This window comes from Saccostrea echinata, unplaced genomic scaffold, assembly GCF_033153115.1.
Source record: "Saccostrea echinata isolate AGI-Se365-2 ecotype Australia unplaced genomic scaffold, CSIRO_AGI_Sech_v1 ptg000001l, whole genome shotgun sequence".
Lineage (NCBI taxonomy): Eukaryota > Metazoa > Mollusca > Bivalvia > Ostreida > Ostreidae > Saccostrea > Saccostrea echinata.
Window position 1 is genome coordinate 42581904 of NW_026889750.1, and position 15157 is coordinate 42597060.

General features: G+C 33.5%; 1 protein-coding gene across 1 annotated transcript; it reads left to right on the forward strand.

Annotated features, from left to right (window-relative positions):
* The first annotated feature begins 4251 nt into the window (after window positions 1–4251).
* Window positions 4252–12269, forward strand: LOC133192097 (dye-decolorizing peroxidase YfeX-like). Its single transcript, XM_061327956.1, has 9 exons — window positions 4252–4412; window positions 5721–5899; window positions 6171–6362; window positions 6612–6684; window positions 6915–7076; window positions 8487–8560; window positions 10003–10051; window positions 11007–11102; window positions 11832–12269. The coding sequence occupies exons 1-9, from the start codon at window positions 4358–4360 to the stop codon at window positions 12080–12082; spliced, it is 1131 nt and encodes a 376-aa protein (XP_061183940.1). The 5' UTR covers window positions 4252–4357; the 3' UTR covers window positions 12083–12269.
* The last annotated feature ends 2888 nt before the right edge of the window (window positions 12270–15157 follow it).

The window sequence follows — 15157 nt, forward strand, 5'->3', positions numbered from 1 at the left end:
GTAGACCCATGGGAATTTCAACAGATTGACGGTTGTCAATGCGGAACTCATATATCTTTTTAGTAAATTAAAGCTTCAGAGTACATGTTCTTGTGTGTTGAATCACAATGGTTTTTGAAAAGTAAGTTTGTGGAAGACAATGAGAAGATAGGAAAATTTGCGCGCTCCATTCTTATTAAAGAAGCAGTTGTCTCTGATGTCAAATAGCCTGGTTTTTTTTTTTTTAATTTATCACTGACACTGGCTGTATGAAGTGTTGAAAAACCAACTTTTCTTATTTATTTATCATTATTCCACTATCACCTGGTTATGGTGTTTATGCATCTAAACATATTCGACACGCAATAGCATGCTTCGAGAGGAAGAGTATTAGCAAATAAGTAGATGTTACAGGGATTTCTTCAAACAACTTTGTCTGAAGTCAGTATTTCGAAAATTTTATATAGGCTTTATAATGTCATAGTTTGCAAGTACAATCTGTCTTCGGGTCATATTATTGCTTACATTTTTACATACCCATCGATTAATATCAAATTACTCCGACTACCTGATCAATACATAGAGCTCATGGCGGGTGTGACCGATCGACAGGGAATACTTACTCCTCTTAGGTTGTTAACATTTGATAAAAATTTCGTGTTATTGGAAGTAATTTATATGTAAAAACAATTTAATTTGCCTGCAGTCGCCCGTATCTCAAAATTATATTTGCACCATTATGGAGATCCTGTGGAACTGTAGCCCTCTCCGGAAAATGTCAGATTAAAATAAATCGGAGAGGGCTACATTATTGCAGCTAGGAATGAACATGTATCATTCATGTTAATCTAAAAAATAAAAATTTATTCAGTGAGCAGCTCAGTCCAAAGAAAAATCAGTTTCAGTTTTTGTTTGTTTTTTTGGTGGTGGAAGGGGGGGGGGCAATTAAACAAAAGTTCATTGACAAGCAAAAAGACAAAAAAGGTCAACAGAGTGACGTTCTTTAGCTTTGTTTCTTATTGTATAGTATATGATCACATGTATTAAGGGAACAGTCACCCCGTGCCCCTCCCATTGTCCGTCATCTGGTTTCTACGGACATTGTGAAATATATACATGTGTAATTAATTTCATCCTCGCAACGCAATACCAGGGGTCCTGAGTCAACACGCTGCCGTGGGACCCCTGGCAACGTGTTGACTCTGGACCTCTGGCATTGCGAGGATGGTGTAATTTTTGAATGAATAAATCATTATTGTAAACGTTAATTTATTTTATATGTGTTTTGTGCTGTTGAAATTTGGCCCGGTTTTATGATCAAAATTCAACGACCCGTCTCTATTTTCAAAAGGCTAAGGACTGAATTCAACACTGATGTTTTCAATATTCAACGCTGAAAAAGACCCCTCGGGTCAGTTTTCAACCCGGGACAAAAATGTACGTTACAGGGGCACCATTATATTTCGGGGATTTGATACCAAGGGAACCCCAGTCAAAAAAAAAAAAAAAATTCCAATCCATAATTTCTTGTCAAGCAAATAAAAAATAGACTCCTTTCCCAAAACGTATCAAACCCAGAAAATCCCTTGACAAACAAAAAAGGGGGGAAAATACAGAGAAAAAAACGTAAAGTCCATTCCCAAACGTAAAAAAAAAAAAAAAAAAAACAATATCGTGGTGATCGTTTTCGGGGGGGGGGGGGGGGGGTCCAAACTCATTTTTTATTTGCTTCAGTATATACTTTAAATAACTCTGCAAATCCCAGGGGGATCCGGACCCCCCTCCCCTCCTAGTTCCGTGCATGAATACACAGTTATAACAGTACAGAGGGTGGTATGGTCCGTGCAGCTAGTGATGACACAAAGTCATAAACAGATAAGATAAGATAAGATAAGGTTTATTGATCCCAATTTGGGGCCCCTCAGGGCATACAAGTAAAGAATTATATACACAAGAAGAAATTCAAAATTGATAGTAACAACATGTCGATATTAAGAGAAAAGAAAAGAAACTAACTAAAGAAGATGATGATGATTATAGCAGATTATAAACAAATACATGTTACTAACAATCAAAACTGTACAGTTACGGCACTGTTTTTGGTATTCCTTTAAACGAAGTAATATTCTCGCAAGCACTTTTTCTGATAATTGTTTTTTATCTTTATTGAACTACATGAATAAAGTATATTTTTCTTTAATTAATTGAAATTTTGCTCACATGTAATATTTTCACAATCAGATTGGCTTTACTATTTGGAAAATAGAACCTCTGGTTTTGACGGTTTACCGTTTTGACATTTACCAAAAGAGTAAAATCTAAGGGGACAACTATTTGATACTGGGGGGGGGGGGGGGTGTGAAAAAAATTTCGAGTCAGATTATTTATTTTCATGCTAGTCAAGGACAGACTATTTTTATTTTAAACTTTTCAACATGATCAAGGACAGATTTTTTTCTTCTTCACTAAAAAACGTATTACAAGCAAAAAAAAAAAAAAAAAAAAAAAAAAAAAGAGGGAGGGGGAAAAGTAGAATCAGCCAAGTGTAATAGTGATAGTTTATGCTATTGTAATCATTATGATATTCAAATGTGTGATTTATTAATTAAACATTTATGAATATGTCACAACTGATTTTGAATTAAAATACACTTATGAATCTGTGTGTCCCCAATGAATATGCAATAATTCCAACAATTTCCAAAAATAATTTATATTTTTTCTTCGATATGAAATATATTATTACTTGTTTATATTGCAAATTACTAGTATATGAACAGTATAGTCAAGTAGTTGAAAAAAGTAATTATAGGGTTTCTACACAGAATCCAAATTTTCTAAGTGTTGGGAAAATGCACATCAGTTGTATTTGGTAGTCAGAGCTTCACATGCAACACATAGGACATGCATTTTAACATATCAAATGGTGATATTTCTAATTTTATCAGATTTTACATTTAATTTTTTTTTTTAGAAAGAAAAGTCTCATTTTTCATGTTTACATGGAAGTAAAAAATAATCTCAAACTTTTAATTTTTTGTTCAATCTCTTGAAAATTTGGGTAGGTCGGTCTTGAAAAACAACTAGAAAAAAAGGTAACCGAAAATTAATTCAATCTAAAATGCTGGAAAATGCACCATTCGGAGCCATTTTTAATTCAATTTCAATTCAATTTATTGATTCACCAAACATGTTGGCATACAACCATGTTACAAACAAAATGAAAAATACAGTGTGTTTTCAGATTACTAAAACATATACTAAAGTACATACATACATGCAAGTGTACAAATCATTATGCAAATAGTATAAACAGTATAATATGGACAGAGATAAACTAATTAATGCATTAAATATATATTATTGTGCTCTATTTTTAGAACGCAATTCAAAACATTCATGTAAAAAATTCGCATAGCCTTCTAGAATGAACTGCATTGTCAGGATTACAAAGTACTTTACAATGATTTTCCTTCAACATGTTATCATTTAAATTATAGATGTTCAAAAGGTAATACTATTTTCGCAAATCTTTATATATAGGACAGTCATATATGAAATGTATTTCATTTTCTACAACATTTTTACAATAGTGACAAAAACGAGATTCTTTTGGGATACAAGGCTTTGAATATCTGCCTATTTCAATTTCTAAAGGGTGTGCAGAAATTCTCAGTTTTGTTAATTTAGAACGTAGATTTATTAATTGGAAATTTCAAGTAGTCTTGTAATTCATAGTTCTTTCTAATTTGACTGTAAAATAATAATTTACCACATTTGGTGAATTCAATGTTCTGAAGTTGCAAATTAACATTTTTTATGTAGAAATTCTTCAAGTAGCTGCTAAATGTGTTATCAGTGATATCTAATGATGGAAGTTTAAGTTTCTTTTTTAATTTACCAATCTGACTCGCCAATTATCCTTTTTAAAGAAAATTTCTCGGGGGGGGGGCGTCCTGACCTCCTCCCATCCCCCTTCGGCCCTCACCCCCTCCTTCCATATGAACTTCTGGATCCGCCACTGAGATCAGAATGAAAGCCTTTCACAATAATTTGACCGCCTCTGACAAATTGAATAAGCTAGATCCCCTCCCCCTTCTCTCTTTTTTCTTTAAATTTTGTTTCAGATATTTGTTTGTTTACAAAATAAAATTATATAAAAAGGGTAAAAAGGAGGTCTCTTCTAAATATAAACAATCCTTATTTTGAACTGTTAATTAAAAACCGGTTACGCAAACGTCCTGAAAGGAGGCCATTACCTTTAGTCATGTGACTTCGGGTTGAATAAATTCTCAATTCGAAAGTACACGACATAAGCGAGAAAGGTGACAGTGTAGTCCGTTTGTCTTCTCTGACACTTGCCGTTTTTGTTGCCAGAATGTCTGCATTAAGAGGGAGCGCCAGACTTTTCAGCCGTGCTAGACCTTTATTCAGTAAGTTATTTTACCTAAAGCATATCTGATTGTAAAATCTCGACTCCCTAGAAAGTTCGACATCATGGGACGAGTTATCTAACTTGGCTTACAACAACTGTACAATGAGTTACCACTGGAATTCTGTGATATTTTAAATTTCAGACTAAGTTCAACCATTATCAAGAATTCAGTTAATTCATTGGCATTGCTTTAAAGTGAAAGTTTAGTAATCTTGGTTACAGCTGAACAAATGACAAATTCGAAATTACATAACTCGGTTTACATAAACAGTTTGTCACGGAAGGCTTACAGTACAGGACATATTACCAGGCCTACTATACAGCTGTCAATGAAATGAATTTGTATATATAATTTTCTAAATTTAAAGAATGCTTAAATCGTTGCATGTTAATTCTATGCATGTGTATAGCTGAACATCTGCTGAAAGTGAAAGTAGAGAAATGTAACGTTAGAACACTAGTGACTGTTCCTATATTTCTTAGTGAAGCACCTCACAGATGGACCAATTTGTTTGTCATTCAATTTAAGCTCACCTGAGCTGAAGGCCCAAGTGTAAAGTGAACTTATCTGATCACATTTCGTTGTCTGTCTGTAAACTTTTCACATTTTCGACTTCTTCTCCAGAACCACTGGGCATTTTCAACCAAACTTACCACAAAGCATCCCTGAGTTAGGTGTTTTTTTTTACAGGAAGTGCCACACCTCTTTCAAGGGGACATATTTAAGAATTTGTGAAAATTTGATGGCATCTTTTAAAAAAATATGAAAATTATATGAAAGCTCCATTACATTCTATACCTAGCTAGATTCAATTTTTTTAAAATCATGACCTGGTAGAAACGGTAGGGTCACAACAGGGATGTAATTGAAGTTCTTTCAAAAAATGACCCCTGGGGGTAAGGTGGGGCCACAATAGAGGATCAAAGTTATACATAGGAATATTTACTAGGAAATATCTTTAAAAATATTCTTCTCAAGAACAGCAAAGCCATAATAAGTCATATTTATTTGGAAGCATCCTCAGCTAGTGTAGATTAAAGTTTGTTCAAATCATGATCCCAAGGGGTAGGGTGGGGCCATATTAAATATGTTATCAAAGTTTTACCTAAGATTATATTAGAAAAAGAATTTGCTGATGAAGAACAGAAGGGTCATTAGTTAATCAGGTTAGCATTGTGTTCCATGAGCCTCATATTCTATTTCATTATTAACAAATTATAATTATATATAGGCTAGAAAATTAGGTTTGATGATAAATATCATGATAATTATGAGGATTGAATGATCATGGCCGGTCTTTTACAGGTCGCAATGTTTCCACAAAGGCTGCAGCAGGTCATGTGAGCAGATCCCTGAAGCCCTTAATTTTAGGCACAGCTCTAGTGGGCTATGGAGTCTATAAGTATATGAAATCAGATCAAAGTCTAGCTGAGTATCTGATGCCAGCCGTCCATGCTGCAGGCCTTCCTGAGAGTCAGCCATCGGTAAGACTTTTTCTCAAGTGGTGTCTGTAAGTTAGTGTATTCACTTCAGGCTGCAGATTAACAAGCCAGAGTTTGTGCTTTGTCAGTCTTATTTTGTCAGACTTCAAGCTGAATTTCATTTTTTATAACTTAAATATTTTTTAACTGAGATATTTATGAAACAAGAGTTTTTATTTTTCATAACTATGATGACTGTCAAATGATTTTGACTAATCTATGTTGTCAGCGTTCAGAAATTGTTACCTATGTGAGATTGTTCTGTTTTTGGTAGGTATACTCCCAAGGTAAGAATCATGCCCTGTATCTGTGGATCAGTCTAAAGCCTGAGGCTAATGCTAAGGAAGTAGCTAAAGCTGTGGCCAAACTTCAGAAGTACGTAGATCAGGTCACCGACCCGAGTATGAAGGACGAGGAAGACGAGATCTTGGCTGGTGTGGGATTCGGACCCAACTTCTATAAACAGGTGGGAGATGTTTATATATATATTATTTTTACATGGTTTCTGTTACAAACTGTGATGGTTAAGTAACTTGGTAACCTTTAATTCTATTTTTTTTTTTTGTCAAATTAATGTGTTAAGCATCTGATAAAACAAATTGCTAATTGTAATGAAACTTTTATTTTTGACGTATGCTTTTTAGTGACATGATATTTTTTTGATCAACCAGATAGTACATAGTCACTGTATAAAAAATGATTTTGACCTTTATAGATTGGAGGAAAACCAAAGCAGGAGTATACATATCCTTACCGCAAAGGATATCTGGGGGAAATGCCCAGCTCTGGTAAGACTGCAAATGGATTGAAATTCCTAAAAATCTGACAGTCATAAATTTAAAAAGTGGTACTCCCTATCCATTTTCTAATAGATGATTAAATAAATAATTGGCAGAAAACATGAGAACTTTGATCCTGCTACAGAAAACCTTCTGCAGTACAGTTCATCTGAACAATATTTCAAGATAGTCAAAAGCTGTCCTTGTTTTTATCAAAACTTTTGATTCCTACTTTATAGGAGGAGATGTATTTATCCATGCCAAGTGCAACACCCCCAGCAAGCTGTTTGAGCTGGCCCAAGTTGTGATGAAAAATATGCCGCCCAATAGTGTGGAATCATTTGAGGACATTTACAGCTTTGTGTACAAAAATGGCAGAGACCTGTCAGGTTTTATTGATGGTAAGTTGTTTCAATATAATGCAAATCTCCGATGATCATTAAGTAAAAAAAAAAATTGCTCTAAAAATCATATTGATCTATACATATATGTCATAGTTTATCTGAATACCTTGCAATCCTTTTATAATTTTGATAATTTGGCTATATTGTCAAACCTCAGTAAGATTGGATAGTTTACTTCTTCTTTGACACAGTTCTTCATCGAATTTGTTCTACTGTAGTTTGAATTTTGATATCTATGTGTCAACTTTATATGGTCACAGTAGTGTAATAAAAAAAAAGAACAAAGGGGGAAGAACTGATGTCTGACTAATTTACTGCTTCATGTATTATACTTGTGGTGACATCAGGGTTAGAAACTCCCTAAAATTACAACTCACAAATAATTGCGAGTACCAAGAAAGTGAACTTGCAATTGTATAAGAATACTTGCAATTTTCATATAAAAGCCTTTTTAAAATTAAAATTAAATACATGCTACTTAAGGGAAGAGTAACTATACTGTGTAATACACAAAATACAACTACAGACTACAGTGTGACTTTTATTTAAATTAAATTATTGATTTAAATCAAAAGCATTGTGTTCTGTCATATTATGTAATTTTGCTACAGTTTCAAAGCATGGTTTTTTTCTTACTTTATCTTGATAATTTAACTGCAATATGAGGAATTAAATCTATGGTACTGTATTTATACATCTATTTTTAGAAAGTGACAAAGTCCTTACAAATTTTATCATGTTTATAATACAGTTGCACAAATAAGTCATTCACAACTGTTTTTTTTTTTTTCGAGGGTCATATTTAACCCTTTTCCCATGCCCGTTATTTTTTAAGATTTCAAATGAAACACAGGATCATCATTGTTGGTGCTGTTCATTTGTTTTCAGCACCCTCTTCCAACTGCCGTTTAAAAAAGGACTAGCCATGCTGATATTTGAAGGGGGAAATAAAATACATAACCAAAATGAAAACTATAACCAAGAAGGGACTGATTTTTCTCAAGGAAAAAAAATCAACTCGCAAGTTTTTGCGAGTTACCTAATTTTTAACTCACAATTTGGGAATTCTAACTCGCATTTTGCGAGTTGTATATAGTGAATTTCGAACCCTGGACATCTATTGATTCAGAAATTACAGGTACACCAAAAAATGTTGTTATAAAAAAACAGTAACAGATAGGCAAATCTGGCTTTATAATTAGATATTTATATGCCAGATATCCTCATTTGATTTTTAAATATTGATGAAATTGATCTTTTCTAAGGTATCCATGGTATTAGTTTTAAATAATGACACCTGCTGTATTCTGTCTATAAATTTGAGATTCTCTCAGTTACAATTATGCAATGTATAAATGTATAAATATGATATTTCATAAGTTGTTTTAAATTGTTTGTGTGTGATAGGGACAGAGAATGCCGCTGATGAGGAATCCAGACAGAAGATTGCCGTAGAACCGGAAACAGGAGGCAGCTACGTGGTCAGGAAAATCAAGTCTAAACTCAAACTAAATCAGAATCATTCAGGTGTTAGATACTGCAGGGGTTGAAATATATGGTAGCCCGATGCCCAGGGCTAGTTATTTTAAGACTCGGGCTAGCTAATTTAAATGTAACAATAGTCCCTTGGACTAGCAGAACTGAAAAAAAAATTCTTGTCAGTTTACTTTAGCTTTTCTATGTAGACTGGTTTCTTTTGACTGAGAACTAGTTTAATTTGTTTCTGTCACCAAAGCGTTTGAAACTTCAACTTGTTATGTTTTCATTTGCATAAAAAATTGTTGGGCTAGTAAACGATGTTTGGCCTAGTAATTTTTTACTGATCGGTAGCCCCTGGACTAGTAGGTTTTCCAGGAAAATTTCAACCTCTGTACTGAGTCTTTAAGTCTCATTTAATCTCGTATAAAATCTGAATCATTCAGATTCGGGCTGGGACGATACAGCGTCTTCTATATCGATACGTATCACGATATTTGAGCCATTATACGATATGTATCATGATATGTTGAATTGGTTATAAAATCTTCTTTTTTGTATTGAAATAAACAAAAAATTTCTTTGGAAATAAGAATAATTTATTCAAAGAAGTTATATATCTGTTCTAAAGCAAAATTATTTTACACAAGTTGTGTTAATTATAATGTATTTCATATTTATATTTATATTAAGCATATTTATTTTATATATTAAACCCAAAATTTTAGGTAAACAAAGAAAAACGTAAGTCAGAATTTTTTGTGATATTTTGATATTTCTTCTTACGTATCGATATGCGTATCGTCCTCACACAGAATCGATATTATCGATATCTCGATATATCGTCCCAGCCCTTATTCAGATGTTAGATACTGAGTCTTTTAGTCTCATTTAAACTCAGACTAAATCAGAATCATTCGGGTGTTTAGATACAGGGTCTTTAAGTCTCATTTAAACTCAGACTAAATCAGAATCATGCAGGTGTTTAGATACAGGGTTATTAAGTCTCATTTAAACTCAGACTAAATCGGAATCATTCAGGTGTTTAGATACTGGGTCATTAAGTCATGTTAGTCTTGTTGCTGCTGATGTCTGATACTAAGTTGTCCTGTAAATCAATATTATGGACTCTGACACTTTGTTATTAAAACTGGGAGATAATTTAATCCACAGATGCCTTAGACAAAAAGTTATAAATAGTGATATATAAGCTAGACATCTGTGACTTAATAAGAAGTCTGAATGTAAAACAAAGAATAATTAATGTTTTTGATCACCTTAGTATTTGAATAGCTAATGCAGTGAAAATGTTTATACACATATGTAAAGCAATGATTTTCCTGCATTACTGGGAGTGGCACATCCAAGAGATTTCTTTTCCCAATTTGTTACACAATTTTTGTATATTGTATTTATTTTTATCATGGTGGATTTGTTTTCTATTTAGATCACACAAAAATGGATTCATGACCTGAAAGTGATTGACAAAGAAAAGGGTAAGGTGGAAATTATAGTATGTATTACTATAGATCCAGAAAATTTGAGGCCAATTGTTAATCCATGTTACATATAATGTTTCAATATGCAAGAGCATGTTCTTCGTTTAAACAATTTCTAAAACAAGTCAAACTACTGACAAACTAGCTATGATACACAGTTATCAACAATCGTGTTTGAAGTCAACATTTCACAAATTCTATGGTCAATACAATGACCTTGTTTGCAAATTCAATCTGTCATTAGGTTGAATGTTGACAGATGTCTTTCATACAAGTTGTTAGGCCATTATTTTCATACTGAATTTTCTATGGATTTCTCCACTTACGTGATCATGACGAAGAGCATGCGGCAGCTGTGAATGGTCGACAGGATGCTTACTCCTCCATGGCACCTGATCCCACCTCTGTTCTAAGAGGTCACAACTTGTATGTTTCAATGGAGTTTTAAGCATGATTACTGTTTGTCATCATAATCTTCATATTTCACCAATCTGTAGATAATGACGTTACATATACAGCTGAACTTGGGTATCTCAAACACAGATATCTCAAATACCATGGATATGTCAAAGTGATTTGGATGTCCCAATTGCCTTTTTTAACACTCTTTCTTTAGTATTTTACCCTCAATATCTCAAACCCTTAGATATCTTGAAGTTTTTTCTCAGTCCCATCAAGTTCGAGAAAACGAGGTTTGACTGTATTCTAACCAAGGTTTGACTGTATTCTAACCAAGAAATGATTTTTCATTATATCTGAAAGCATTTCAGTGTTTGTTGAAAGAACTTTTCTCTTAAATTGCATAAATCATTTTATCAAGATCTTTAACCAGTAGAAATGTATTGAAATAGGAAAAAACTTGCGATACTGCAATTGGAATGTTTATTTTATTTACACTTATGAATGATATAGTTGTACTTTTGGGGATTGTATTTATGTTACTTTGTTTCAGACAAGACGTTGGAATCCTGGGTTGGCAGGTCTCGCCCTGACAGTACTGAACTGAGTCGTAAATCAATCACCTCCCATGTAGCCAGGATGACTGGAGGTACGCTCACTGCCAGTCAGAAAAGAGCTCTTAAGAACTAGTTTTTCTACAGTATAAAACTTGACATTATTACTTATTCAACAATATGTACCTTATCTGTTATGATATGATATCCTGTACCAGAAAATATTTGGGATAAAAGACATTTTTCTTGAAAGTTTGACTGTTTGATGATAAATTGATTGTAAAACATACATTTAGACACACACTGTGTACAGTATATCTTATTGTAATGCTTTATGAAATTGCAGCTACATGTACAGTATCTCAGTTCTTGAAAAAGATTAAATGGTACATGTATGTTTCTATGTAGTACTATGATTTGCAGGGGAAAAAAGGCTAATTATAGATAGTTTTCGTATAACGTATTTTCCCTTCAAGTTATTTCCCTTGCAATCAAGGAGGTAAAACTGGTAAATTTGCCTCTTTGAGCAACCAATTTTAAACATTTATGACAGAGATTTAAGGGCAAAAATCTTTAAAATACTAAAATTTTAAAATAAAGGAGGCTTTTGTTAACATATATTAATAACAAAACTGTGTTATCTTCACCTCATTGACCAGTTTGATAAGTTCAAATTGGTTGAATAATGAAGGAATCTGGGCTTGTTGACCTCCAATATAGCGACCAACGGGAAATAACTGCTAAAATAGCATCAATCAAAAACTATCATATGTTAATGATGCGTTCTGCTTGAACTGTAACAATTATTTTCTTTGAATTTTTAGGAAATGGCTGGCAACAAGCCAAACCGGTGGAGATTGTACGACAGTCTATGCCATTTGGAACGCTGGGCTCTGAAGCAGGTCTCTTTTTCATTGGCTATGCAGCCTCCCCCAAAAACCATGAGTACATGCTGGATCGCATGGTAGGAGCCCGTGATGATACCAACTGTGATGACATCATGAGGCTGTCAAAGAATGTGAAGGGAACGTACTGGTATTTCCCAGGAGCTGACGAGCTCAAAAAGTTTGCGTGAAGTGCTTTCTTGTAATACAATCAAAGGCTGGGACTAAACATTTAACATTACTGCTCATTAAATGATCTAGCATTTATATAGATGTTTCTATGACAATACAATAATTTTCATGCAGTAGACTGTAACACTCTTGATATGTATGTGTACGCAATTTGCACGATAATAAAATATTTTATATTCATTGATATATGTACTGAGTTGTTTCTGTGTAATTTTTTAAAATTTCCAGAAAGTGTAAAATTCCAGGTTAATGTAGATATACTTACAGTATTTTTTTTTTATTTATTATTATTATTATTATTATTTTTTTTTTTTTTTTTGAAAATGGAACTATGAGAATTGAATATACTTGTTATTGTGAACATCAAATTATTGAAACTTTCAAACCATTTTATACATAGAGGTTGCGTCATCAAGCCAACACTGAATATGGGTAGTACTATTCTCTATTGAGAAGTTGGTGGCTCGTTTTTAATACTCCCCCTCAAGGGGAGTATTAAAACGAGGGTAGCACGTAACCTGTGTGTAGACATTGCTTTCAATTTGTTGCACTCTTGGAGAGGACGTTACACTTTTCAGTTATGAATTCGTGTAAGAAATGTGAAAATAGAGGTATTTGTGGTCTTTTAGCTGTTTAGTTAGTATGTCAGATTCAAAGGGGGGAAAACAGGGGTTCACAGGAGGAGCATCGTAATATTGCAAAATTTAAGCAGAATCAAAATTGATTTCGTATAGGGTCGGGTCAAAAGAAATCGCTACCAGAGTTGTCGTTCATTGACAGATACATAATGCATTGTGCGTTACACAGTGTTACAAGAACGATTGGGATAAGCGGGGAACAGATGGGAAAGGAATATAGTAACAGTAATTGGCGATAATCTTGTGAGCCAAAAATTGATTACGGGAGAAGATAAAAGTTTACAGCATAAATGATCAAATGGCAATCAAAAAGTTCCACGAATCTATAAATAAATTGGGGATTTCCATTTTGACTCGAGTCAAAAAGTTGAAAGTTTGTGGTTTGTTGTGTATTCAGTCAGATCTTGATTCATCTACGACAGACGAACAGACGTGGAAATATATAATGATCGCTAAGCAATGTGGGAGAATAGCCGATCGAGATTTACTGTCAACTGATCAACAGATCAAAGCAAGGTAAATATGTACGTTCTTACCTTTTAAAAAAGCACCTTTCATTGTTGATATAACTCTTTTCAACTGATTATATCATCTTTTCAAATTGCATTGAATCAATTCTAAATCGTCTCTGTTCCTGATCAGGTATAATATCATAATATCATGAATATGGTAGTAACAAATTGATCTACGGTAGTTCACCTGAACCAAATGCGAAGAATGTCCCCAACCGTCTGTCGGTTTGTGTGTGTGTGTGTCGTCTGTAAATTTTCCAGGCATTCAACTTCTTCTCCAGAGACCACTAGACCAATTTCAACCAAACTTGTCTCATATAATCCTTGAAAAAAAAGGGGGGGGGGTCATGTATATTTATTGAAGGGGCGCCTTCTTTCAGGGGAGATAACTATGAATTATTAAGAACTTCAAAATTATTCTATCATCTGATGAAGAATCAATACACCAGAATTAAAAGATGAGACTTATTAGCATGTGAAAGCTTCTGAAGTAAGGGTGGGGGCACACTATTGGGGATCAAAGTTTTACATAGGAATTTTTAGGAAAAAATTAAAATCTTCTTGCAAACAATACGGGATTAAATAAGTTTTACATGGGAATATAAGGAGGAATTTTGAAAACATCTTATGCTACTTCTCAAGAAAAGCAGAACCATGCATGATTAGTCATATTAATTAATAATTTAATTTTGGTTGTAATGCATTATTTGATTGGATAAAAAAATTAGACTATATATTGTATAACCCGGGTTGCCTATGTCACAATGACTTACACGTTATATTTAAAATGTGTACATTTTGAAGGCATATTTGAAGGAGAAATTGTCTTATTTTCTATACTTAATGATGGAAAATTAAATTATAAGGAATGAATTTAATCAAGCTACCAAAGTTATACTGGTATAACCTGGGTAACGGAACAGTTTATTTTTTTTTATAAACCGCTTCGTGGTTTAAAAAGCATAAACTGCCCCAACCCAGGTTATACCAGCATAACTTGGGTAGGTATTAAATTCATTCCTTAAATATTCAGTATCTTCAGGTATAGTGCAGATTTATCTTCATCAAAATCATGGAGAGGAATGTGGTAAACAACACAAGTTGAGATGGAGAATAGGTAGTACACATGTATGTAAAAGTAGGAATTTAAAGTAGAAATTACGCTGTAACTAAGTCATACTTCATTCCAAATTTGCATGAGTGACATCAAGTTACAAAAGGTTGCAATATTACTAATATACATGAAGCTGTCAACCATGAGCAGATTCTGATTGAAAGTTTGTAACATACATTATTCTTCCAGATTTGTGGCCACGTTTCAATTTTAAAGTACAGTGGAGCCCCCTTAATCCGGACGCCAATAAGTTAACCCAGACACTTCACTTTCCAGACAAAATTTGTGAGGAACAATTTATATTTTACAGACCAAGTATATTTCAGTAATCTGAATGCTTTATTAATCTGGACAATTTGCTTGGGAACACAGACCGGTTTGGATTAACGTCAGGTATGACTGTAGTCATTACAGAATGTTTTTTGTTTAGTTTTTGAATTATTTAAATCATTGATCAACGTGATCAAATTTATGAGACAACATTTGGAATCTAACCAAACATATATTTAAGAAATAAACAACAATGTTAAAAAGTTCTCTGGGAAATGAACTTGGTTGGTCACGTGATCAAATCCTGTGAAGCCCGAAGGGCTTCTCAGAAGATTTGATCACGTACCAACCAAGTTCATTTCCCAGTGAACTTTTTAACATTGTTGTTTATTACTTTTATTTACATTTGAGACGAATATTCTGAATAGAACTGCATTTATTACACGAACGGCCCGCCGTATTGCTATGTTGTGACGCGCAATGACCTAGAAGTTGTTTGGTCTTGAGAGTTCGCCTCGCTCCAACATTTGAATACTTACA